At 40.7% G+C, this 26758-nt stretch overlaps 1 protein-coding gene and 1 non-coding gene across 2 annotated transcripts; one reads left to right on the top strand and one right to left on the bottom strand.

The window, feature by feature from the left end:
- Nucleotides 1-383: 383 nt before the first annotated feature.
- aspm (assembly factor for spindle microtubules) lies at nt 384-25717 on the bottom strand. Its single transcript, XM_053322939.1, has 27 exons — nt 25445-25717; nt 24264-24407; nt 22499-24032; nt 21483-21578; nt 21148-21246; nt 20895-21041; nt 19937-20173; nt 19770-19837; nt 19511-19652; nt 18940-19070; nt 18030-18205; nt 16876-17021; nt 16493-16578; nt 16159-16371; nt 14978-15185; nt 13838-13986; nt 12647-12775; nt 11606-11800; nt 7717-11304; nt 6025-6402; nt 5621-5770; nt 5338-5529; nt 4594-4786; nt 3519-3673; nt 993-1169; nt 694-866; nt 384-593 (listed from the first exon to the last, which is right to left on the bottom strand). The coding sequence occupies exons 1-27, from the start codon at nt 25715-25717 to the stop codon at nt 491-493; spliced, it is 9282 nt and encodes a 3093-aa protein (XP_053178914.1). The 3' UTR covers nt 384-490.
- Nucleotides 25718-26522: 805 nt separating this feature from the next.
- On the top strand, nt 26523-26594 carry trnah-gug (transfer RNA histidin (anticodon GUG)). Its single transcript has one exon. It is a non-coding gene; the product is annotated as a tRNA-His (tRNA).
- Nucleotides 26595-26758: the final 164 nt, after the last annotated feature.

The raw sequence follows: 26758 nt of genomic DNA, 5'->3' as shown, positions 1-26758 counted from the left end.
TTTAATTATTAAATTAATTTCAAAATGGTTTCTAGCAGTTGGATGTGAAAGTTCGATACAGTATGATGGATTAATTAAATTCAATGACAGATTATACTGAAGATTTGGTGACAAACATTGCCAATGTAATTATTTATTTTTCATATTTTTATGTCTCATTCTTGTGCTTATAAAAACATCAATGTTTTCAGACTTGTCTAGCAAAAAGAAGTCACACACTGATGCAACTGAGCAGTTTTTGTTTCTGAACTTTGTAATTACTGATAATGCAATGAAGTCACAGCAAAACTTATGGTTGAATGACTAAAGGAAAATACTTTTTTTTTGCCTAAACTCATTAGCAAAACACATGAAACTGGCACATGTTTACAAAACAAATTCATTTTAATATGTACATGTAAAACATGACAATGTTTTGGTAAAAAAGAGTACATAAAACAATATTTTCAGATAATAAAAAAGAAAGATGAGATGAGATTTTAAAAGCTATTTACAAAACAATGGACAGTGTCTCTGCCACCATTTGAATGGCCCTGAGAGGATCCACGATGTCTTTGAGTTTGTCCTTCCTAAGAACCCAATCCGGTGCAAATCTGAAACACAAAAAACGGGATATTAATCACTGCTGCAAACACATACTGTCTGTAAACCCCTCTGAGACACAGTATATACATACACTGTACAAATACATACTTTGGCACAGGACGGGATTTACGAGGAGTCGCTTGAACATAGAAACTCCCATTGATTGACGCGTTCATCTTCTGTTTGATAACAGTTCTTTCTGCGTCCATCTTGTGTTTGCGAGCAGTGAGGCGGTAAATGCTGCGTATCCTATCCAAGACCTTGGGTAGCTTCATAACCTCCTAAAAATAGAAGAGAAGAAATAGTTTGCTTTAGACTATTAAACAAATTTAATATTGTTATTTCAATTATCTAAAATTACTGTAGAGATATATTTCAATAGTCTGTATGTTGAAGTAGCTACAGACCACAGCCCGGCGTTTGTCTTGCAAGAGGAGAGCCAAAAGGAAGCAGGCCTTGGTGAAGATGCTGCCGCCCTTTTCTGCCACTTTATCCCCCGCCTTCTCCCGGTATCTCTGAAGCAGGTCCAGCAGCGTCTCCACAGAGTTTTCCACCAAAAACACTGCCTCAGTGGTCTTGTGGTACTAAGGGAGAGAAAAGGAGGGAGTGGAGGAGAGAGAGAGGGAAAGAAAACAATTAAACTATATATAGACAAAGCAGAGGGAAAAAGATTTTGACTGAAGTATTTGAAAGGAAACAAAAGCTTGTGGTGTGGTCGGAGGCATGAGCTGTGTTTTTTAGCCATGGTTGGTTGGGGCTCAAAATTTCTATGTTTACAATACCTTCATTTATGACCAAATATATGCAAAGCTAATCACATTTCCATAACAAAATATTAGGAACACCATTCAATATAATGCACCCTAATACACCACCATCACCCACTAAGACCTCAGTAATAAAGTAAAAGTATCACTTTTTTTGACAATGTTAACAAAAACTGAAAGTATATAAACTTCAGAAATGTAGAATCTATAGCAGATCTGTTGTATTGGATTGCATTAGATTTCACAGGTGTAGCTAATAAAAAGGCCAGTGAGTGTGTGACATGGTTAGACAACAACATCATACGCACCAGTTCTGATCAATCATGAACTGACTCTTAGTCTCTAACACAGAATGTAAAAATAAAAGTCCTTGATTGTCTGGTTATTTTAGTTTAAAAGAAAAAAAAAAAAAAAAGGATATAAAAGCTGAGGCTAACGCTAACATGTTTATGCCCATAAAGTTAATTATTTAAACAAAGTCCACAAAGCAATGTGAAAAATCGATGAAAGCAAACAGTTTACAAAATGATGGAATTCCAACATTGGAGAAAACAAGAACAAAACAAACAGTTGTTGTCAGAGACTCATCGTACAGTCTGATCTCATCTCATCTGCTGACATTAGGCTATTAAAAAAGGCTAGTATTCTTTTTCTTAACTTTCTCCTTTCTTCCTCTAATTGCTACAAAAACACTCTTTCCATTCAATTTTGCAACAATATGCAATATGTAATAAAAAAAGCCATTGGAAGTGCTTTAAGTTCTGCTTTGCAATTTTGACCATATTGTGGGCCGATATAGGGGGGAAACCAAACAGAAATCACAAGCCTGTAACAGTATTCTTTTTCTTTTTATGTCAATTACCTTCACATTCATTATATCCAAGGTACTCAGTCTTTGTGCAGATGATGGAAGTGATCTTCCTCTTTGCAATTTGAGAACATGAGTCATGTGCTATTAGGCATACACAAACCATAAACAATATACACTGGGGTCCAAAATCTGAGACCCCTTTGCCAATAAAGTGGTCTCAGACTTTTGGAAGCCGCCGCTGTACTTACAAAGGAAGAAATTTCGAAAGGACTGCATCATTTTCTATTCTGACGCTCACATTCATTATTTTTTTTGTCTTCCCATGAATAAAAATGCAGACTCTGTAGAAAGTTCCTGCAATATCCACAGTTTCCTAAAGTAAACTGTGAGAAAGGAACCATTCAACTAAAAACACAGAGACCAAAAGATGCTCGCCCTTATTCTGAACTTGGTTTTGCAGAAGTGAAACTGAGCTCGAATGCCAATTAGTTGATGTAAGAAGGAACTGATGTAAGAAAGAACTGAAAGTTTGAAGGGAAGTGAGATCAACTGGAAGGAAACATTCTGTATTTCTGTTTTTTAGCCAAACTTACTGACCTTAAACGTGACCGTCAAGTAATACTTTCATATGAACTAACAAAACTTATGGTATTAACACTAGTAAAAGTAAAAATGAAAAACTAACTAAATACATCAAATATAATGCTTAATATGAATCTGTAGTTTGAGCATTTGGAGTTTAGAGAAAAAGCATATTAACTTTCGTATGGAGAAACAGGTTGACAGGATTTCTTTTTTTTACCTTTTTTATGGCTGTGCATTGGATATGAACCTACTGCCTACTGGAGGCAATTAGCTTAGTTTAAGATTACAACTGGAAGAAACGGTGAGCCTGGCTTATGTCCTAAATCAAAGTACACCTACCAGTGTCCCCAAAGCCCACCATTTTACATTATATATGTCTTAAGTTAAAAACCACAAGGTAACAAGAAAAAAAAATCTGTACTTTATTATATAAATTACAAATGAAAACGTGAGATTTTGGTGCTAGAATAATAAAATCAATTGCTTTCTCAGGGCTAGCTCTAGTTTGTTTTCTGGTGAGGTCAGCAGAGGTGACAGTCAGCGTGCAAGAGGAAGTTTTCCTTTAGGGACATTATTTGCAGTTGAAAAAAGGTAATGAATAGCAATATATTGCAATACATTTAAAATAGCAATAATCAAAGGAAACCCCTTTTATAAAGTCAACTTATTATATTCCCCATTATCTTCATGTTTGACACTTTGAGTATGCGATTGCTTTGTATGGCAATAATACATAAACAGACCAGTTGAGGGTTTTTTTGTGATGGTACCTTGGAGAGGTTGAGGAGGATCTGGATGGAGTAGGTGATGACGTCCATGCAGGGGACGCTCCTGTTGCAGCAGCGGATGAGAGTGAAGATGACATTGGTGGCTCCGCTCTCTACCAGCCGCTCACAGCACTCTGGAGACAGCCTGGTGGCGGTCTCTGTGTATGCAGACATACAAGGAGGGTGTTATGTTAGAGCTGGGAGACACACTGCACTGCTAAAAAGGCCGTAGACATCATACTCACTTAATGTGAACCAAGTATCATATTCATATTCATATCATATTCACCATGAGGTCTATCTAAACACCACCTCAGCTGTTTATTTTCATTTGGTAGGAAAATAGTGGAGATAGAGCCATCAGCTGAATGACTTGGTACAGGCGCTAACGGGACCACCAGTGTATGTGGTAAATTACCCGACTAATAATGCCTGGATTGTTATCAAACTTCTACAGTAGTACAAATAGGCTCTTTACTCATAAATCGATGCGTTGAAAGGTTTGTAAGTACACCAGGAGTTTATCAAAATAACACTTTCCTGATGGCTTTTACTCTGTGGCTAGTACTAAAGCTGTAAACATCGTCGAAATATCGCGCAATCACGCACAGATCTCTAGATGTGCTGTGCAGGTGTCTCGCGAGATCACACGGTATATCAGTGATCACGGCTGAGGCTAATTAGATAGACCTCATGGTGCATATGACGCTAGGTCGAAATTACGCCGAACCATCGCTTTAACTGGATTTGATATTACACATTTGATTTTGGGAACATACGTCAACCATGTTTTTAAAGGAATGAGCTCAGCAGAAGTGTTTATGTTATGATGGTGAGACTATTACAAAACAACCAAAACCACTTCCTCTTTCATCCCTCACTTCCCATTTTTCATACTGAAGTCTAATACTGATTTCATAATTACAGCAAATGTTACTAAAAAGCATTGCATCACAACACAAAAATCTCCGTGGAGAAAAGAAACACTCTGCCGTCCTTCAACAATAAAGTTGTGAATACATTAAAGTTGGGAGTTTAAAAGAAAACCTGTGGTTATTATTAAATGTTGAGGCCTTACCTAGGTTTTTTAGGGCCTCTAGAATGTAGGAGAAGTGTTTGTAACGAAGGAGGTAGTCCAGGGCGGACGAAGTCTTGTTGCACAGTTTGTCCTCCTCTTGGGCGCTGGCCGAGACTTTACGTAAGTTGTGTCTCAACTTTATCATCTTGGGATTGTCAGTCAGCTGGCGGGAGCGGTGACCTCTCCACAGAGCCTAGAAAGAGAGGGAAAGTAGAATAAAAAAGACAAATAAGAGAAAATTATCAAATTAGCTGCTAAGCACATGAGCACAGGATGTTGATAATGTTTGCCAAGTACAAGAACTGGTCTATCAATCTTGAACTTGGACTTTGAATGAATGAATGAACTTTGTCATTATAAAAAAACAAACAGGCAAACAAACTAACACAACAATATAAAAAGCAATACCAACACAACACTATATACAAATCTAAAGGAGATACAAAGTGGCACCATCAGAGCAGCCTTTGTGTAAGGTAGCAACATAAATGTCTTAAAGTTTTTCATGTTTCAAGTGTTTGGACTTTTAACTGCCATCCATTCAATCCAAAGATTTTGTTGCTATAAATTATAATAACAGTAATTAACATTGAAAGAAAAAGTAAAGTAGTTATAACTTAATATCATTACATTATGTGCTTTGTCTTCCCAAATTAAGCTGAATCTTAGTGCTACATGCTCAAATGTCCTAGTTTGAAGGTTATAAATACAGTTTATAACCAAGTGCACTGCTGACTGTAATACCTGAGCTTTGACAATGCCCTTCTGAATCCTCTCTTGGCGCCTGAGGTGTAGGAATCTCCGGGCGGCCTGCTGGATGACAGACGCAGCCTTGTGGCGACGAGCTAACCAGCGTTTGACTGCTCTCTGGGCTATAACCACCTTCCTCCTGTCCTCCAGGTACCGTCTCCTCTGATGCCTGACTCGCACCCAGCGCTATCCAAAGGAGAAAACACCATGTGAATGCTGAGTGAGTAAGTTCATTGACAGTTTTTGCCATGGCTATCAGGACTCTTTGCTGCTGTACCTGTATGGTGATGACAGAATGGATCTGTCTTTTAGCAGACTCCAAGGCCCAGTGAGCTCTTACAGCTCTTTGGATCTTTACGGCACTGAGATGGTGGAAGACCGCTGCCGTGAAACGAAGTCTCCTCGCTGCTTTGGCTGCCTCTAGCACCTGAAACACAATACAATAAATCTTTTTTGGGGGGGGGTGACAAAAACCCTTTTTTTTTTATATTCTTATCAGGTAAATCAAATGAACTACCACCCCTTAACACAGATGTGAAACAAATGTAATGATTATTGTAATGAATACGTCAGGCAATATTCAACTTCCTAATGTAGTGAATGAATAGAAATCAAACACTCTCATCATCTAAATAAATGTACAGCATGCTCTAGTAAACTATTAACTTTAAAGGTCATTACCTGTCTTCTTGCAATCCAGTCTCTGCAGTGAGTCTGAAGTGTGATGGCGGCCTGCCTTACTTGGGTGTAGTTGTTCCTCTCCACCCTGCCGAGCTGCACAGCACGAACCCTGCGCTGTAGCTTCACAGCTGCCTCTCTCTTCCTCTGGAAGATACGCCTTTGGACTGAGCATCTCCAGTATGACTGGATCAAAATGGCAGCTTGACTTTGTCGACTAATGTCTCTCCTGACACACCAGCCTCTAAAAGCAGCTTGAAGGATGATTGTGGATTGTTTGATTTTCAGGAACTGGTTTCTTTCGTGTCTTTGAAGCATACAGGCCCGATAGTATCTCTGGATGATGATGGCAGACAGACGCATAGCCTGGAACTTAACTACCTCTCTGTGCGTTCTGAATGCAGACTGGATCACAGTGGCAGCCTGACACCGACGAGCAATCTCCATTCGGACCTGCCGGCCTCTGTATGCTGCTTGAAGGGTGATGGCTGCACTGCGCATTTCCAAGTATTGTGTCTTCTGTGTTTTGGCTGCTACAGTGGCCCGATACCTCCTCTGAATGGTGAGTATGGAGGATTTCAAGATAAGATACCGCTTGCATTCACAGTGGGCTCTGAAAGCTCTCTGGATAACACTGGCAGCCTGATGCCTTTGTTTGATGGATTGTCTGACTTTCATTCCACGGAAGGCAGCTTGTAGGTTAATGACAGCCTTTCGGACCTCTAGATAATGTTTTATCTCAAAGTTCCTCTGTCTCTGAGCTCTGAACCTCTGCTGTAACACACAGGCTGCCCAGCGTTGTCTCCTGAAGGCTGACTGCTGCTTATGCCTCTTGAAGTTTGCTTGAATGACAGTAGCTGCTCTCTGCATCTTGGCAAGGTTGTTTCGCACACAGCGACCTCTGAAAGCTGCCTGAAGAAAGATAGCAGAACGTTGCACTTTTAGGAAGCGTTCCCTTTCTCGTCTTTGAAGAATACGGGCCCGATAGTATCTCTGGATGATGATGGCAGACAGACGCATGGCCTGGAACTTAACTACCTCTCTGTGCTTTCTGAATGCAGACTGGATTACAGTTGCAGCCTGATGCCAACAAGCAATCTCCTTTCTGATTTGCTGGCCTCTGTGTGCTGCCTGAAGGAGGATGGCTGCATGGCGCATTTTTTGATATTGTTGCCTTTGTTTCTTTGCTGCTACAGTAGCCCGATACCGCCGCTGAATGGCGAGTACGGAGGATTTTATAGTAATATACTGCTTGCGTTCACAGTGTGTCCTGAAAGCTCTCTGGATAACACTGGCAGCATGGTGACTTTGTTTGATGTTCTGCCTGGATTTCATCCCGCGATATGCAGACTGTAACACGATGGCAGCTTTCCTGCACTGTTGATAGTGTGTAATCTCAAAGTTCTTCTGTCTCTGAGCTCTGAACCTCTGCTGTAACACACAGGCTGCCCAGCGCTGTCTCCTGAAGGCTGACTGCTGCTTATGCCTCTTGAAGTTTGCTTGAATGACAGTAGCTGCTCTCTGCATCTTGGCAAGGTTGTTTCGCACACAGTGACCTCTGAAAGCCGCTTGAAGAATGATAGTAGAACGTTGCACTTTTAGGAAGCGTTCCCTTTCTCGTCTTTGAAGAATACGGGCCCGATAGTATCTCTGGATGATGATGGCAGACAGACGCATGGCCTGGAACTTAACTACCTCTCTGTGCTTTCTGAATGCAGACTGGATTACAGTTGCAGCCTGATGCCAACAAGCAATCTCCTTTCTGATTTGCTGGCCTCTGTGTGCTGCCTGAAGGGTGATGGCTGCATGGCGCATTTTTTGATATTGTTGCCTTTGTTTCTTTGCTGCTACAGTAGCCCGGTACCGCCGCTGAATCGTGAGGATGGAGGATTTTATAGTAATATACTGCTTGTGTTTACAGTGTGTCCTGAAAGCTCTCTGGATAACACTGGCAGCATGATGATGCTGTTTGATGACCTGCCTGGATTTCATCCCGCGATATGCAGCCTGTAACACAATGGCAGCTTTTCTGCACTGTTGATAGTGTGTAATCTCAAGGTTCCTCTGTCTCTGAGCTCTGAACCTCTGCTGTAACACACAGGCTGCCCAGCGTTGTCTCCTGAAGGCTGACTGCTGCTTATGCCTCTTGAAGTTTGCTTGAATGACAGTAGCTGCTTTGTGCATCTTGGCAAGGTTGTTTCGCACACAGTGACCTCTGAAAGCCGCCTGAAGAACGATAACAGAATGTCTGACATTTAGGAAGCGTTCCCTTTCTCTTATCTGAAGAATACGGGCCCGATAGTATCTCTGGATGATGATGGCAGACAGACGCATGGCCTGGAACTTAACTACCTCTCTGTGCTTTCTGAATGCAGACTGGATCACAGTTGCAGCCTGATGCCAACAAGCAATCTCCTTTCTGATTTGCTGGCCTCTGTATGCTGCCTGAAGGATGATGGCTGCATGGCGCATTTTTTGATATTGTTGCCTTTGTATCTTTGCTGCTACAGTAGCCCGATACCGCCGCTGAATGGTGAGTATGGAGGATTTTATAGTAATATACTGCTTGCGTTCACAGTATGTCCTGAAAGCTCTCTGGATAACACTGGCAGCATGATGACTTTGTTTGATGACTTGCCTGGATTTCATCCCGCGATATGCAGCCTGTAACACGATGGCAGCTTTTCTGCACTGTTGATAGTGTTTAATCTCAAGGTTCCTCTTTCTCTGAGCTCTGAACCTCTGCTGTAACACACAGGCTGCCCAGCACTGTCTCCTGAAGGCTGACTGCTGCTTATGCCTCTTGAAGTTTGCTTGAATGACAGTAGCTGCTCTCTGCATCTTGGCAAGGTTGTTTCGCACACAGTGACCTCTGAAAGCCGCCTGAAGAACGATAACAGAACGTCTCACATTTAGGAAGCGTTCCCTTTCCTGTCTCTGAAGCATATAGGCCCGATAATACCTCTGGATGATCATGGCTGACAAGCGCATGGCCTGGAACTTAACTACCTCTCTGTGCTTTCTGAATGCAGACTGGATCACAGTTGCAGCCTGATGGTGGCGAGCAACATCTTTCCTGACCTGCAGCCCTCTGTATGCTGCCTGAAGAGTAATGGCTGCACTCCGCATATGCAAGTATTGTTTTCTTTGCTCCTTTGCTGCTACAGCGGCTCGATATCTCCGCTGAATGGTGAGGACCGAGGATTTTAAGGTAAGATAAAGCTTACGCTCACAGTGAGCTCTGTAAGCTCTCTGTATAATACTGGCAGCCTGATGCCTTTGTTTGGTGATTCGTCTGGATTTCATTCCACGGAAGGCGGCTTGTAAAACAACAGCTGCATCTCTCTTGGCTGTCAGAGTTTGCATCTCCTCTCTCATTTTCTTGTTGGCTCTGTAACGTGTTTGTATGACAGCAGCAGCCCAGTGGAGCCTCTTGTAGTAAGTTCTCTGCTGGTACTTGCGGAAGTGAGATTGAATTGTTACGGCAGCTTGGCGTTTAATGCGCAACTGCTTTCTGACCTCGTATCCCCTGTAGGCTGCCTGCAGACAAATGACTGACATGCGCTTTGACAGATAGTCCTGACGGTCCTTCCTCATCAAGGTCACTGTTCTGTACCACTGTTGACAAACTAAAGCTGCTGCCTTCATGGCTTGGAATCGATTTCTCTCTCGGACGGTGTGAAACCTTCTCTGAATCACGGTAGCAGCTCGGTGCATCTCTGCAATCTCCATCCTGACTCTGTGGCCACGATACGCTGCCTGGATGACTACAACGGCAGATTTCATAGCTCTGTACCTCTCTATCTGTTGATCCCTAAGCATCTTGGCCCTGTAACGATCCTGAATAATAATGGCGGCACACTTGGTGGCGAGGTAAGCCATACGAATTCTGTGCATCCTAAACTGAGCTTGGATTGTTCTGGCAGCGTTATGCTTCTTCTTCAGGTCTTCCCTTACTCTTAATCCACGATAAACTGCTTGTATTTTTATGGCAGCCTTCTTCAACTCTCTGTACTCATGTTGCTGTGTCCTGCGGAGCTGAAGAGCTCTGTACTGACTCTGGATAATGATTGCTGCACTTTGAAGCAGGACAAAATGTTTTCTGCTTAAAAACCTCCTAACTGAAGACTGAATGACAGTCGCTGCTTGGTGCTTTTTCTTCAGCTCTGTTCTAACTCTCATGCCTCTAAATCCAGCTTGGAGAGTGACACAGGCTGCTCTCTTGTGCAGGTATAATTCCCTCATCTCTTTTCCAGCCACATAAGCTCTGTAGTGACGTTGTACGACTACAGCCGCTGCTTTCTTTGACATGTACTCTGCTTGCGCCTTGTGTCGACGGTAGTAGGCTTGTATCAGTGTTGCGCACTGGTGGCGTTTTTCCATCCTCTTCCGGTCAGCTCGCCCTCTCCAGTTAGCTTGTATAGTGAGTGCGGCATTCCTCAGAGCTTCATACTCCTTCTTTGTCTTATGAGCCAAAACTGTGGCTCTGTACTTTTGCTGTATCGCAGTGGCAGCTTTTCTCAAGACGAGGTAGCGCCTTTGGGCAGCATACTTCTTAAAAGCGGCCTGGATCACTGTTGCTGCGTCGCACTGTTTTCTCAGCAGCTCTCTAGCCACTTTCCCACGATACGCTGCCTGTATGGTTACGGCGGCACATTTCATCCTCTTAAACATTTGCCTTTCCGTGTCTCTTTTAACACAGGCTCTGAACCATGCCTGGATTGTGACTGAGGCGTATTTCATCTCTGCCACCTGTTTCCTGACAGAATGTCCTCTAAAAGCACTCTGGATGATAATAGCAGAGTGGTGCTGCAGCTTCAACATGTCAAAGTGGCGCCTCTGGGCATAACCTCTGTAATGGGCCTGAATGAGCATAGTGCTTCTCTTGAGCTTTCTGTACTGATGGAGACACATCTGCATTCGGTACCAAGACTGAATCCTCACAGCCGCACTGTTTTTTTCTGCCCTTTTCTCCTCGTACCATTTCCTAAACCTAGTTTGTATCACTTTTGCGGCACGGTTTTCCTTTTCTGTTCTCTGGGTTTTCCATCTTCTGAACCCTCTCTGTATTTTCACCACTGCAGTTCTGAGGGAGAGATAACGCTCTCGCTCTCTTCTTGCAAGAGTCCATGCTCGTGAGTATTTCTGAATGACTGCCGCCGCCCAGCGGATTCGTCTGTAAGCAGAGACCGCCCTACGCATGCGCCATTGTGCTTGGACAATAATAGCGTAGTATGCGAGGCGCTGGTAAGCCCTCGTGGCCGAAAACATCCTCCACTGAGCCTACATGAACAAGATAAAAATCATGTATTGAAAAAACAATTCAACAAGCCAGCTTTATATTTAAAGACCCATCTGTACATGCTGGCATTTCAGTAATGTTGTTTAATTACTGTTATTATTTTTAATAGGTTAATGTGTCATGTTTTTATGCTTGGCTATTGTTTTTTAATTGCGTTTCTGTGTATGATATTCTGTTGATTTTTTTTTTCTAAAATCTATTTCTATTCAAATCAAGTCAAGAAGTTTAAATGGACTGTCGTGTAGACGATGGTCATTTAAACAGCACATAATAAACACTTACCTGGATGACAGTTGCTGCTTGGTTCTGCACAGCTCGGATTTGAGCCTCTTTTTCTAGCCTGAGTCTATTGCGAGCGGCGTAACCCCTCCAGAGTGACTGGATGATAACGGCAGCTTGATTCTGCTTCTTAGCTCTGCGCCTCTGGAGAAAACTCCGCACAACTAACTGGAGTTTCACAGCAGCCATGTTTCTCTCCTGTGTCCAAAACAAACAAACAAAAGAACAAATAAATAATCAAGAAACAAGATAAAGTTATAAATGCAATGGGTATGTTAATCTTTATTGCTTAGATCACCGTCTATACCACGAATTCATCACAGTTTGACAAATAAGTTTATTGGTTTTTAGTGATCTTTTCTTAAATTCAAATATATTAAAACTATTTCCTAAAAGGTAATTTTCAGAGGATGAAAATTTTAACATTAGAACCAATGTGGGGTGATTACTCTCTATTTAAACGAGAAAGAGACAGGCTCATTTTCAGGTTTATGCTCCTAATTGACCTTTTAATGACTTAAAGAACAGTGTTTGACGGTTATATCACTTAAAAACAACCCAATACAACTCACTAAAAAGGTCAGTTTTTAAATGTGATCATTAAATATAAGAAAATGACAACCCAAATCATGTATAACATTTATTTAATTTATTAGGTATAAAAGTGCATCATAGTCCTTTAACTAAACATTGTATTTAGTTTAATATAACAAGCAAAGCAGTGACAGAGCTTATTTAAAAAAAATGACATGTCCTCATAGACAAGAGTGCAGCTATGAAACTTATTAAAAGTAATAACTGGCACTCTTTGGTTTTTACTGTAACAGGAACATAGTCTGCAAAACAACAAATGTACAAAAGAGAGAATTAGATATTAAAAATAAAGCATGGATTTTAAAGTTTCGGTACACTAAGACGCTGATTTCAGACAAATGGCTGAAGCGTCTCACCCATGATTGAGCTGAATGTGCTGCACACGAAATAAATCAAACAAATCAAATAAACTAAAATCAATCTACAGTCCTACCAGAACATGGAACCAACCTTGAAGAGCTGGGTGTCTTTCTTCAGTCTGTATTTCCTCCAGGCACCTTGGATGACCCGAGCTGCTCTGGTTTCATTACGCAGGTCCAGAAGACGAGCACACAGGAAGGACAGGTAGGACATCACAACCTGAGGGTGGGGGAACAAAGCAAAACCATTTTTAGACATGTTTGGAGGAGGTTTATACAAAAATAATGTATTTTGACATGTGCTACATTCATTGAGTTGAATTTTAATATTTGGAGAGACAGATTTTACATAAATTTGACTAGACCTGGTCTCAAAATTGACTTTGAGATGAAGGTAATTAATACTAGTAGTAGCTGCACTGTGAGGACATGATTTCCTTTAAGATAAAATCTTAAAATTTGCCTCCAAGTCAGAATTTGTGCATGAAATAAAGAATTGTGTTAGAAGACCATCTCTAAAAAAAAAAAACATAATCCACAGAGGGGACATGGGTCTTTTGATTGTGCCTTAAAGCAAAACTTCAAAAGGATATCTTCAAGGGTACCAATCTGTGACTTTAGATAGTTCAATCAATACTCAGGACCATGAGCACTTTCTCCTAATAACAGAAAACAAGACAATTTGTGCTTGCATAGGAAAAAAAACAAAAAGCAAAAACAAAAAATAATGCTCCAATGATTATTTATTATAGAACAATCATTTGTACTCTGAATACTAAAGTCCCTATGAAATGAAACATTTCCTCAGTTTTAATACTATGTCTCCGTGTTTACGGTTCATTTATCTCTTTAAAAAGGACAATTTTTTTATTTTTTATTTTTTATTTTTTTAAATAGTAGTAAGAGTATTTCTACATCAAAATCTGTCTTCTCTTTTCCTGTTCAACTGTTGAAATGTTTGATGACTCATTCTGCATTCAGGAGTGTTTACAAAGTTTCATCCTATCAAATGTGACTGTGGGTGAGAAGCTAACCACACTGCTCATTGAAAACCGCTCACCTGTCTCAAGAGAGAAAGATGAGATGTATGTCTGGAGATCGGTAGGCAATGCTTTTACTTTCCGAAACAATGTGACTGAGGTTTCATTCATCCCTCTCTCCTTCATCTTTCTTGTGATCTAACAGATGTATATTGCAGTCTGCCCCTCCTGTGTGTGTGTGTGTGTGTGTGTGTGTGTGTGTGTGTTTCGGCAGCGTGCCAAGAAACGCTGTGTGGTCTCACCTTCTCATTGGGGATAGTGTTGGACATATCATCTGGGTTGATCATGGCAGGAACCCCTCCCAGGAAAGCCACGGCAGCGTTCACCAGTCTGAAGTTGTTCTTCTCATTTTCCAGCAGCTCTTTAAATTCCACTGAGGGAGAATCTGCACCTGTTCATAAAAAGACAATTATGATCTCTCTAGTTTCTTTATAAACGTGTTAAAAACAATCAACTCAAGATATTTCTTAGCACACATTACACAAGATTAACTACATAACATCTAACTTTTGAGCCATGATACACTGCCAATCACTTTTTTTCTAAAACTTAGGTTGCTGTAGTTAAGAATACAATAATAATGGCATTTCTTCCCCAGGAAAAAGGCAAAAATATAGCTGTATAGATACAACACATTTTGCACTAGAGCCGAAATTTGGGAAAAATGACTTTTTCATGACTTCCAAAGCTATGACAATGTACTTAGAAAACATTTCCCTTCCTCATTAATGTTTGTTTCCAATCAAAAAAAAGACTAAGTTTGTCACTAGGTGGGTTTACTGTGGATAGAACCTGCAAACCCCCCAAACTATCAAATGTAATGACTCTATACAGCAGGGGTGTCAAACATGCGGCCCGCGGGCCAGATACAGCCCGCCGAGGGCTGTGGTCCGGCCCACTTGCCATCCAGTGCTCTTTTCCTTCCTTCCATCTGTCCTTCCTTCCTTCTGTCCTTCCCTCCATCTATCCTTCCTCCCATCTGTCCTTCCTTCCATCTGTCCGTCCTTCACTATCTCTCTTTCCTACCTTTTTCCCGCCTTCCTTTTGCCTGTCTTTCCTTCCTCCTCATTCCTATTTCCTTCCTCCCTTCCTTCCTTTTAATGATCTGGCCCACATGAGATTAAATTGGTCTGTATGTGGCCCTTGAATGAAAATGAGTTTGACACCCCTGCTATACAGCATGGATGTTCAGGTTTATTCTTGTGAAGTGTCAGAATTTGTAGGGATTTCCTGTAAATACCTCAGAGATCTTCCCCCACTCTAATACACAATCAATTCCATTATCTGAGTGAGCTGATGTATAAAAATCAAATTGCACATTTAAAAAAAAAAAAAAATTCATCCAAACAGACAAATGCACTGAAGACACAGCTGACACGTACCGTTCAGGCCTGTCGTCATTGGGGAATCAAAGGAGTTGTCGGAGTCGCTGGCTGAGCAGTCGAGCTCCAGGCGACCCCTCGATGAGCACTCGACAGTCTGAGTGGTGCTGTGACTGACGGCCTCCTCCGGCAGGAGACCGGGGTGGTAGTGGTGGATTAAGTAGCAGAGGACGCGGCCATCTGAGAACGTCACGGTGAAGTTCTCCGCCTGCACAGACAGACAACAGGCTTCATTTACTTTTTGTTTTGTTTTTATGCATTTATGTATGTAAGACCTGTGTAGACATTAAAACTGATAGTAATGTGGGGTTATGCAAATATATTATATACCATGGTCCAATGTTACGCTTCATCCTCTTAAATTTAAAGTGAATAGAACGGAGAAAATAAAGTCCACTCTTTGAGGTAATTAACCAATAACAGATTTGTGTTTAATTTGAGAGAGTAGGTAGTAGGAATTTAAACAACTAAAAAGGTGTCCAAGCCATAAAGATAATGCCTTTTTATTGGTCAGTCTGATAAGCTCTCGTAGTGAGAGGGGCCTTAAAGAGACAGGAGCTCAACGGCTTGTTTCAAACAGAGGCTGAACTGAGGGACTGCATAAATTAAGGGTTTTTTTTAAAACTGTGAATCATACAAAGCTAATTTAGAGGAGTACCAGAGTCAAAACATGAGCTGGAAATGAGTGTAGTCGCTCGCCACCAAAAGATTAAAATTGCAAGTTGGAAAACCAAAAGAATTAACTTAAAGATGCTAAGCTGCTGAAGAGTACGGTTTCTAATTATCACTATTTTTATTATTGTAGTGGGTTTGTCACTACGAGACACCCATCTCATGTGATCTAACGTTAATATAAAAAATGCTAATTAATAATAGACTCTGGTGCAACTTCTTCGTGGGCATATTTCAAACCAGCCACTTTGGTATAAACTTATAGGAGTGGTTCAGGAGAAGCAGAGAAAGTTGTGAGGATACAGGCGCAAAGGACACAGCAGAGCAGACGGAGCAACGGCTACAACACAATAACTGTTCAATAATGCATCACATGACAAACTGAGGTTCAAAGCAACACCGCTTCGAGCCTTAGAAGATTTTAAAAAAAAGCAACCATAAGCAATACGACCAAAGATTCTCATCTCCAAACATGACACAGGATTTTTTTTTTTTTTAATCCAGCTGACCTTCAGATTGTAGAAGTCACACACAGCACGGACCCAGTTCATGAGCAGGGTAATCTTAGTGCTGCTGTGCTCATACGGCACTCTCGCTTTTACAGGACTGGGCTGAAGGCCTCGATCGGCTCTCAGAAACGCCAGCTTCCGTTTGGTCTGCAGGGTTTTCTTCAGGAAGCCGATTTCCTCCCTCAGCTGATCCTCGTCCAAAATCACCTCCACCTTAACGACAGATCATTTGATAATTGGTGCATGAAGTACATTTTTTTGAGCAGTCCTAAATATTTAAATGGTTAGACTGTGGTGAGCGATTGGCCTAATGAAAACAAGGTTGGATACACACATGAAAAGCAAAAGTGATTTTCCACAAGAGGCTCAGAGTCTTCTCTCTGTGTCCGTCCACAATGTCTCTGGAATCAATGACGGAGCCTGAAAATGAAGATACAAAGCTTAAATATCTTTGAAGTAGAACATTTTATTTATTTAGCAAAAAAGCCAAAAAATTCCTTATTCCACTTTCTTAAATGTGAAGATTTTTCTGTTTGATATAATACTGAAATTGACTGATAACAGCTGCCTGATTCGCTTAGAAAATGATGAATACTGCAAGAATTAAACAAACATTAAAGTTTTGAATGCATTGACACCTCTGACTAACTAAAAACACAAACACATCCAGTCTCAGTCCCTGTTTGGCTTCTTATTCAGCAGAGAAATCATTATTACCGTGTTCATCCTTGAGGTCGACCCCTTTGCTTTTCAACACTTTTAAAGCAATTTCGACGTTGTGGACTTTCTGCAGGCGGCTGATGGCGGGCAGACGAAGCTTCTCTGACAAAATCCATTCATGGGTGAGGAGCTCCATCACACGTCTGCCAAAAAAAAAAAAAAAAAAAAAAAATTGAAAATTGAAAATGTTATTTTGGACACTTTGGTGTGCCGTGTTTACTGTTTTATCACTCCACTTTGCAGGGATTAGTAGTTAATCAACCTGGCAGCTTCCATGTTGGATCAATGGACTCTGGTGGTTTGAGATAATACAACCTCACACACACACAATCATTATCTACGCTCATTATACGACGATAGACACAGCTCCTAATCAGCTACTGTTGCTCTTTGAAATCCTATTAAATGTTTTTGATTTTTTTTTTTTTTTTTTTAAATAAGGAAAGAAACACATTTGGAAAAAGCTGAACCAAACATATTTTATATTTTGATACAGAAATTGTTTTTGTTTTTTTATTATTATTATTATTTAATTCCTCCGTGTTTCTGGATAGACCATCTCTGTTCGTCTCGACTTTGATTGTAATAAAGCCAATCAGTATTGATCATTAAACTTATGAGCCTTCTCCTGTGAATAAAGCATACCCTGCTTTATCGTCAAATATAAAATCAGGGAGGCCAAAATTTCTCAAATGAACATCATACTGCTTTGAAGAAGGTTTTAAACTAGCGATTGAGACCATAAACACATTTTGAAAATGTTTACTGAGGTTAGAAATCAAGTGAGAAGTTGGTGAATTCTCCATTGACTTGTATAGAGACGCTCGCCCCCTGGTGGCCTTTTGTTACTTCCGCGTTGGCTTCATTTCAGAGGACCATAACTCCCCGCCTGTTTTCAACCTGTATTCATGTGCATTAAAATGGAAATACACAGAAAAATATACTGCATAAAACATCATGAGGATGAACTATGATCAGAGTGCAATAACTGCAGAGACCAGTGAGAAGGTGAAAGAAGGAAATCCCCTATCTGAAACTGAGCACAGATTCCTTCCCAGCTGCATGGATACAGCTGTGTAGCAGCTCTGAGGAAAAGCAAATATCCCAACGTGGATTATAAATATAAATTTTTTTCGCATCTCACTACTCACACTAGACGAATTCCACATTTCAAGTCAACTGCCAGATTCTTCACAGCGAAGTTGAACTCGTCCAGGGGCTTCTGAACGTGTGAGACGGGTAACCCGAGGTAACCGAGGTGCCGGGGCAGGATCCCCTCTCCGCTCAGGAAGTCCCTGGAGAAAGCCAGGAGCAGGTCTTTACTCGCCTGTCAAAAAAAGAGGAAGAAAAAAAAAGAAACATGAAGCATGTCATGCAAACTAAAAACTTATGGATGGCTTTTGGGCCTGTGCTCAGTTTCTTTAAAAAAAAAAAATAGTGCTGTCATCTCAGGTATAATATACATTTATTACTTGAGTTTATTTCTCCTATTTGAACACATTACAGCCCTGGGAACAGAAGGAATTCATAAATAACTCCACTCTAGACTCATCTTTTATTAATCTGGCTCCTAGTTTAGGCTACCAGCTGTGTAAAATCTGCCAAAAAAGCTGAATTATTCCAATCATCCAACACAAGAGGGACAATAACCAGACACAGGAAAGCCATGTATAGCAGGTCACGGCCATATTGTACTATCAGAGATACCACACAGTCATTTACACAAGTTAAAACTGTAGGAGTCTCCTGATACGCATATCATTATACTCTGCCAGGCTGAATATTCAGATTTGCCTTCTGTCTGTTCTGCTATGATCTTCAGTTGAGAGCACACATCAGACGAGCCCTGGTGGAAAGTTCATATCTTTTATATCTTCGTGATTAAATGATAAATAGAAACCTCACAACCAGATCTCAGGGAGTGAAAAAAGTGGCCCAAGTTTTAAGTTTGACTCATCTGACATGGCTTTACCTTTAGTCTTTAATGAGTCAGCGATATAATGGGGTTTTTGTGTGTGTGGATTTAACGTCTGTTGTTGACGCGGAGAGGACTCGGCCTACCTTGAATTCTGCGTCCATGCAGAACAGACAGGGGTCGTGCTCAATCAGCCGAGACTCTTTGGCCTTGTCTAAGAAACAAACCAGCAGCAGTAGCTTCTTCAGAGTAAAGCGAGACAGCGCCTCCTCGTGGCCTAAACGAGAGATGTGCACAGATGTTAACAGAGGTTTCCCCCCAAAGCTCTACAACAGTAGCATATAACAACTTTTAAAGGGGATACACAAGAATAGCACATTTGTCTTCCTGTTTTGTGCATTATCGTTTAATGTTTGCAAGTATTTAATCTTATTCTTAATTTTGCTTTTCTGACACAAATTCCTTGTGCACGTGTACTTGTAGTGTTGGGGAGTAACTAGTTACATGTACAGAATTGTATTAGAAAATGAATGTAACTAATCTCTTACTGAGAAAAAAAATGTGTAATTAAATTAAAAACAGGGCAACTAGTAGTCTGTAGCCCATTACATTTCCAAAGTAACCTTCCCAACTCTGTGTACTTATTACCAAGTCTGATTCTGACAGTTGAGACGACCAGACACAATGACACTGGAACAGATGAACAGATAAACTTACCGTCTTTGTAAAGATGAGGCACTTTGGCGTGTCTGAACTCTGCAGCGATGTCTGGGTTCCACAGCAGCCGCTGGAGGACGAACATGGCCAGACCCAACGCATCGCCGTTGTTCTCCAGTGAGATCAACTCCCCGTAGATTGTCTGAAAATGAAGCATCGTTGTATTCAGCAATCATCGAGTGAAAGGTTAAGACACTAACAACATTATTTAAGGAGGTGAATGTTAATGAGAAGGGGGGGGGGACATGTACAGGAATACCTCGAGCCCAATCCGAAGCCACAGCGGATTGTATGAAAGAAGCCAGTTGAGGACTTTTTGGCGTTCACCTGAAAGATAATAAAAATACAAGGAAATAATATTACTTTTAGGCTCATTTAGAGGTTTAATAGAGATTTAAAAAATATACAACATTGTACCACTTTTACCTATGTCCTTCCAAAGATGGCGGTCTTTTCGGATGAGCAGCCTCCTGGCTTCTACTTCGATTTCCAGCCTCTGAATGGCCTTGACCATGGCCTCGGACGTGAACAGCTGGCAGGCAGAACGACGGAGGCGGTTCAGCTTCCGTCGGGCTGTGTAGGTGCTGTAGGACATCTCCTCTTTGGTGGGCGCTTTGGGCACATTGAACTTGTCGCTTCCCATGGCAAGGGACACAGCGTTCACTAAAAAACAAAAACAAAACACAATTTAGGATTTTTTTTTAGATTCATGAAGTCTCTTGTAAACACACCAGGTTTTAGATAAATAAAAGATGCCATATTTTACTAAAACAAAGACTATACTTTACATTAGAGCTCGACCAATACATCTATAAGCCAATATTAGCGGCTAATATTGACATATCCACAGATATAGTGGTGAACACGTTGTCTGATATGTGCCAGTATTTTTAATTTAAGTTATATAGGCAACAGTTTATGCATATTCGATCCTTTTTCTTAAAAAGTTTAATATATAAATATGTTTTTTAGTTCATACCTAATTATAATTATTAAATTCCCAGTGAAATTTACTATTTTAGTGCACTGAAGTCATTTTATACAATAAAGTTCATGGTTAAGATCCTAAGATGAGGAAATTAAACTTTTAAAACTTTTTCTTAAACTTTTAATATTTTTGTTAAACTGTATAATATAATTCCTTCATTAGATATCTTTGTTACAAATGTTTAAAATCCACATTTGAAGGATCATTACAAAAAAAGTGTTAATGTATATATTTTGTATATATAATATTATTTTACCCCTAAAATCGGTATCAGCATCAACTCCAAACTTCAGTATCAGTAAGACCTTACACTACACTCCCACCTCCTGAAAAAAGAAATTCACCACATCATGTCTGAGTAGTAAGAAACGTGCTGAATGTCTTAACCAACGCTACCTTTCGTGACTTCAGTGTTGACTTTAAAGTCGTCTGGGGTGAGGACGTAGTTGATCCACCACGTGAATCCTCTCTCCTGCTTCTCAATCCATCTCTCGTCATAGAACATGTTCTTGGCGGCAAACGGCATCGGGTGTCTTGGTATGGCTGGAAGGAAAAAGGCGGTTGCAGAAAACAAAATAGTGTGTAAACCAAAAAAAAAACCAAAAAGAAGAGAAAGCTCCAGATATTTTCCATCATGTTCATAAATTACCTGTGTGTGCAGGTTTAATGAAGCTCAGCTTTGACTGTGCTACAGCAACCACTTTTGCCGTCTTCACAGATGGTGCAGATGACCTCAGAGACTGAGCACCTGTGAACAACAGAAAATATAAGCAACATAATTACTTGTTGTTAGTTGCACAACAAATTACAAAATGCCACTAAAATTAAAATCTGATATTGGCTGTGGCTTTGAGACTTGTTTGATTCATATCTCTGCCCTCTGGCTTATCAAACACCCACTGACTGACTATAACAGCAGCAGTGGATTCTTATCTGAAAAATATTCCACATTAAGATTTGAGACAAATGTTCATCATCTTATACCTCGTGAGGTGGGTTTGGATGTCGGCTGCTTTGCCTGGGCAGCGGCTGCCAACCTCGCAGTCTTTAAAGATGATGATGTCATCGAGCGCATTGAGCCTGGACCAAAAAAAACCCAAAAGAAAAACAGAATTTAGTTTGATACAGATGTTCCAGAAACAAGAGGAAAATAAAAACAAACATTATTGAGAATAAAACCAGAATGCTATTAACTCCCATGCAATAAAGCATAATTTTGATTAATATCCAACTTTAGAGGCTGATCTGACAACTATCAGTTAAGACATAGAGAATACAAGTATTTAAAGCTACCTAAACATACTTATCTTGCACTAATCTGATATTGACACAAGCCTAATTGGACTAAAAACAAATTACTATTACATCAGGTCCGTGAATGTTTCCGTTTTCCATGGCCTGAGCTCATTAAATCCTCTATACTCAAATACTATGTGCTGTTAAACTGCAAAAAGGCAAAAAGCACAGTAAGAGAAATGGAGAAAACTTGGTGCTGATACTTATTTGAACTTCCATAACAAACAGTACTACATTTTTAACCTTTACATACTTTTCAGGGTCGTTTTTGTTTTACATTTGGGAGCCGTAAAAACACCCAATATACATTTCTGCTAGGTGAACTTTTCCTAATGTGACCCTGAATTTGCAAAAATGGAAATAATAAATGGAATAATAATGGAAATAATGTCCAAATTTGATTTGTTTCTTATTACAAAATTCAAAAAGCACTCAAACATGTTGTATTACAATGCTGTATTCTTTATATTCTATAAAATGTTCTCCTGGACATAGTGATTGAAAACTTATTTCCCCCCATAAATAAATATAATACACTGTTAAGGATTAATCAAACATTTAAATACTAAAGAAAATGATAAAATGGCCATCAGCATAGCTTATAGAGCTACTTTATTCAATAATAATACCAACAGTGTGAGTATTTTTGAAAGTCAATGTTAAAACGCTCAACTCTCACAACTATTGATTTCACTTTTGCCCACCTGCTGCTCGTGCTTGCTGCCTCTGAGACGCACTCCTCTTCTCTTGCAGTGATCTGGTTTGCTCACTTTTGACAGCAACCACTCTGGTCCTTTTAACCCTCTCCGTTTTCCCGCCATCCTCAAGCTTCCCGTCACTTTTCAAGTACTCGCCGCTCTTTCTCTTCTTGCTATTCGCTGCCAAGTGAATGGGGAATGAGTCTTGAACAGACAGAGGTGCTGATATGAGCTGGGGTGGGATTGCTGTTGACGGGCTGGAGAGTGATGGAGAGGTGACTGTAAAAGCGATGGGAACGAGGGCCGCGGCAGGAGGGGGAGGAAGAGGGGAAGTGGCAGAGAAACTGAAGCGAGAAGGAGCCATTGACGGAGGAGAGGTGACAGGGAAGGTGATGGGAGCCGGCGAGCAATCGACCCTTGGCTTCGGGCTGGAGGAGATAAACTCCCGGGCCTGTCCTTTGCCGTCACTCAGGGAGACGATTTCCTCAGAGTTTTGCCATCTGCTGGTTCTTGCGTCCTGATCTATAACAGGAAGACATGGAGTTCCTGGTCTAGACTCACACTGACTGCTGCCGTCAGACACATCAAGTGTTCTCTCTAACAGCCTCCGCCTTGACTTCTTTATTTTCCGTCCACTTGAACTATTTTCCTCCACCGGTGCTTTGCCCTTGATCACTGTGGCAGAGGTAAAAGAGGTCTTTTTGACTCTTTCTACATCTTTATCAGACTCTGCCTCTGAAACAACAACCTCACTCACAACAACCTTTTTGCTGACAAAGAAAGTAAGTCTGGGCTCGTTGGACTCAGACATCTCTGGGCTGTCAGGTAATGCTTTGAGGACATTTAACCCTGGTTCGCCGCCTCGATTCCCACTTTTAGATTCCAGTGAATCTGAAAAGTCACAACTGGAATTACCGTCTCGAGGACTGGTGTTGATATGGCTCAGATCAGAGTCGATCAGGGCCAGTGCATCTTTTATAGATAAAACTGGGCTGTCAGTATCAGACTTTACAGAAGTGGGAGCTGGGCTTTCAACTGACTGGATGTGAGGCATGAACTTCTTAAACCTCTCTGGTGTCCCGATAGGCGACAACGTCCTGTTAAGTATTTTGGCGAGATCTTTGTTTTCGAGTTTTCCCGCCACATCTGGGCTACCAGACGACAGACCTGGATTCGCCACCTTCGTTGTGGGGACGAGCAGAACCAGAGGGGAGCTATTCTGAACGTGGTGGATATTCTCCTGGTCGGACAAGGTGAGGGACCGTTGCCTTTGAAGGAGATTTAAAGCCTTTTGCTCCTCTGATTTCTGAGGGTGAGCATCGGTGGGACTGAGATTGGAGAGCGACCTCTCTCTGACAGCCTTGGCCTTGTTCAGCGAAGTGAGCGGGCTGCGGGGTCTGTCACATTTGTACTGCGGCTTTCGGGACACTTGGAAGGTTTTATTGACTGCCATCTTCAAGGGAGGCTCCGTTTTCTTTCTCCTCGGGACGACTACCTTTTCACCCTCCTTTTTGTTTTTGATTGTGTCCCATAAGCTCTTCTGAAACACAAGATAACATTTATATAAGCATCAGTGTAGCTCTGACATCAGTTCAAGGCAAAAAAGTTACCTGATGTTTTTCAACTATTTTTCTACAGTCACAAAGCAAAGAAATAAACACTTATATACAAACTAAGTCTGACTCAAAAAATGACAACTTGTTCTACAGTTCTTGAATACAACTGCAGCTTGTTGGTGGACTTTGTGTAACAGCTAAATAAAGACACTTACCTTTTTCTTTTTGGGTGCCTCTGCTCTCCCAAGCAAAATAGCCTGGTGCTTGAGGACTCCATTGGCATTGAAGATGATGAGCTCTCTTATTCCACCTTCCTCTGCTGGAGTCCAGGTTATTGTCAGGTTGAATGATCCCTCAGGCTGCAAACACACAGCACAAGACAAAACATACAGTCACCAGTAGGGCTTGATATATTTCAAAATAAATCTATAACAAGTAGTATTGAAACATCTCCTGTCAAAGGATACCTGCAATTGCACCCAGAGCTAGAACATATGACTATTTATAAGGACTTGCTCACAGCCAATCAACACAAACCTTCTTCAATTGATAAATATTAATCATTTGAAGACTTTCAACATGCACGTGTGTAAAAAAAAAAATGAAATAATTTTAGATGTGGAGTAGTGGTGACATGTTATGCAATTTAATGCTTCTGTCACTTTAAGGGTACTTGGATTGGTGCTGGTATGTTTTAAATGATACCCAGCCCTAGTCACTTCATTAGATACACCCATGCAATGTAATTCAATTCTACTTCTTTTAAGTTCATACATTTTCAATTTGTGTTAACATTGTCAAAAAAGGTGATAATTGTACTATGTTTATTACTGAGGTCGTATTAAGTGATGGTGGTGTGCTGGGGTGCATTATATTGAAGGGTGTCCCTAATATTTTGTCCACTCCATTAACATTGAATATAATGCACCTTAGTACACCACCATCACCCACTAAGATTTCAACAATACCTTCCTGATAATGTCAAAAAACTAAAAATGTATGAACTTCATAAATGTAGCATTTAAAGCAGAGTTGTATTGGATTACATTAGATTGCACAGGGTTACGGTTAGAGTTAATAATACCTTCCTGACATGTATAAGCTTCATAAATGTAGCATTTAAAGCAGAGTTGCATTGGATTTTATTATATTGCACACATACAGTCTATGATTGCACAGGTGTATCAGGACAGTGAGTGTAGACCACCTTTAAAGTCTTGCAATGGATGCATTAAGCTTATCCAGTATGGAAATATTAAGATTATAGAACAACACTTGTAGTTTTAGCTTAATTATCTGAATTGTAACATAAGAAAGCCTTTGAGCATGGCTACAGCATACACCATCCTGCTGCAGATGCTATATATAGTCAAGTATTGCATGGAGAGTAACTTACCTCGATTGTGAACGCGTTGTATTCCACAGAAAAGCCTTTAGCAGAAGAGATCTTTTCTACAGTAACCTCTGCCTCTGCGTCCTCTGTGGGGTTTTCAATCCGCAGAACAGCAGCCTTTGAGGTGCCTAACTTCACTGCTCCAAATGTCACAAAAGGAGCCTTTGAAAACTGGATCAAACTCAAAACAGGGACATCATTCTCCTTGTTTGAGACTTTCCTTATCGGACTGAAGTCCAGAACTCCTCTCTGGCTCGAAGTCGCCGTTTCGGACATTTTTAAAATAAACTATGAAATGAAGCTAATAAGATTAGCTACATGTTACTTAGTTTGTTTGTTAAACGCGATATAATATCTGACAGACCATAACATTAACGCTGACTGCTCGACTGCTAATCACGCTGCAACTAGCAAACGTTAAAAAAAACACACCTCCAACAACACACGCTGAAAGTTTGAAATTCGGCCGTGTTGTTCAGTCAGCCAATGAAAAGTGAAGGATGGATGCCTCTCGTCCAATAGCTGAAGAGAATACATCGAATCCGTAAGAATACAGATCTATCGGCCAATCAGTGAACGATTACGTTTTTAAACGCCCGTAAGCCACGCCCCCAGATTCTGAGAGGCGGTAAAAACGAAGATGCGTCACTCCAACAGAATATTTCGACGTCTTTAAACTCAATCACCTAATTTTGCCCTCTTATTGATTTCAATACTATTCCACCAAAAACAGAAAGTAAAATTGACAAGCATTGCTATGATTTACATGTGCATATTAGCCAAATAATATTAGCATATTGGTCTTTTTACATCAGTCCCGCGGACCAGAATATAGCCCGAAATTTCACTGTTGAGTGTTGCATCACTATATTTATACAATCATCCTTTTCAACGTGCATGTTATTGAACACTCGGGTTTGACATAAAATAGTGTGACACAAACATTTAACCCTTGCTGTGTTTGTGTGTCCGACTTTATCGTGATTTCTAAGTTCAGCATTCTCATCCAATTGATCATTGAGTTATCTAAGTTTGTGGAATGTGTGTGGGTTACCCTGCAGCCTCATCCCAAGGATAGCTCGCCGTGATCGTATAGTGGTTAGTACTCTGCGTTGTGGCCGCAGCAACCCCGGTTCGAATCCGGGTCACGGCAGTATTTTGGGGAAGCCAAATCATTTATATAAGAGACCCGCTTCACCAAGACATCAGATGAAATGAATTAAGTCATACATGTTGTGGAAAATGTTCTCATATCCTTCAACAGTCCAATGACAGTGCAACATTAGTATTGAAGGTTTACCACTACTTCAGTTCAAC

Source organism: Scomber japonicus, chromosome 7 (assembly GCF_027409825.1).
Source record: "Scomber japonicus isolate fScoJap1 chromosome 7, fScoJap1.pri, whole genome shotgun sequence".
In the NCBI taxonomy this organism is placed as follows: Eukaryota; Metazoa; Chordata; class Actinopteri; order Scombriformes; family Scombridae; genus Scomber; species Scomber japonicus.
Note: the sequence above shows the minus strand (reverse complement) of the source record. Positions and strands in the feature narration are given on the sequence as shown.

What these genes read in the sequence shown, in the direction of transcription:
- aspm (XM_053322939.1), bottom strand. Translation starts at nt 25,717, where the DNA reads ATGTCCGAAACGGCGACTTCGAGCCAGAGAGGAGTTCTGGACTTCAGT. An exon ending in ACAACGCGTTCACAATCGAG is followed by an intron (nt 24,408 to 25,444) that starts GTAAGTTACTCT and finishes GTGTGTTTGCAG; the next exon opens with CCTGAGGGATCATTCAACCT. An exon ending in AAGACACCCAGCTCTTCAAG is followed by an intron (nt 11,801 to 12,646) that starts GTTGGTTCCATG and finishes TTTTGGACACAG; the next exon opens with GAGAGAAACATGGCTGCTGT.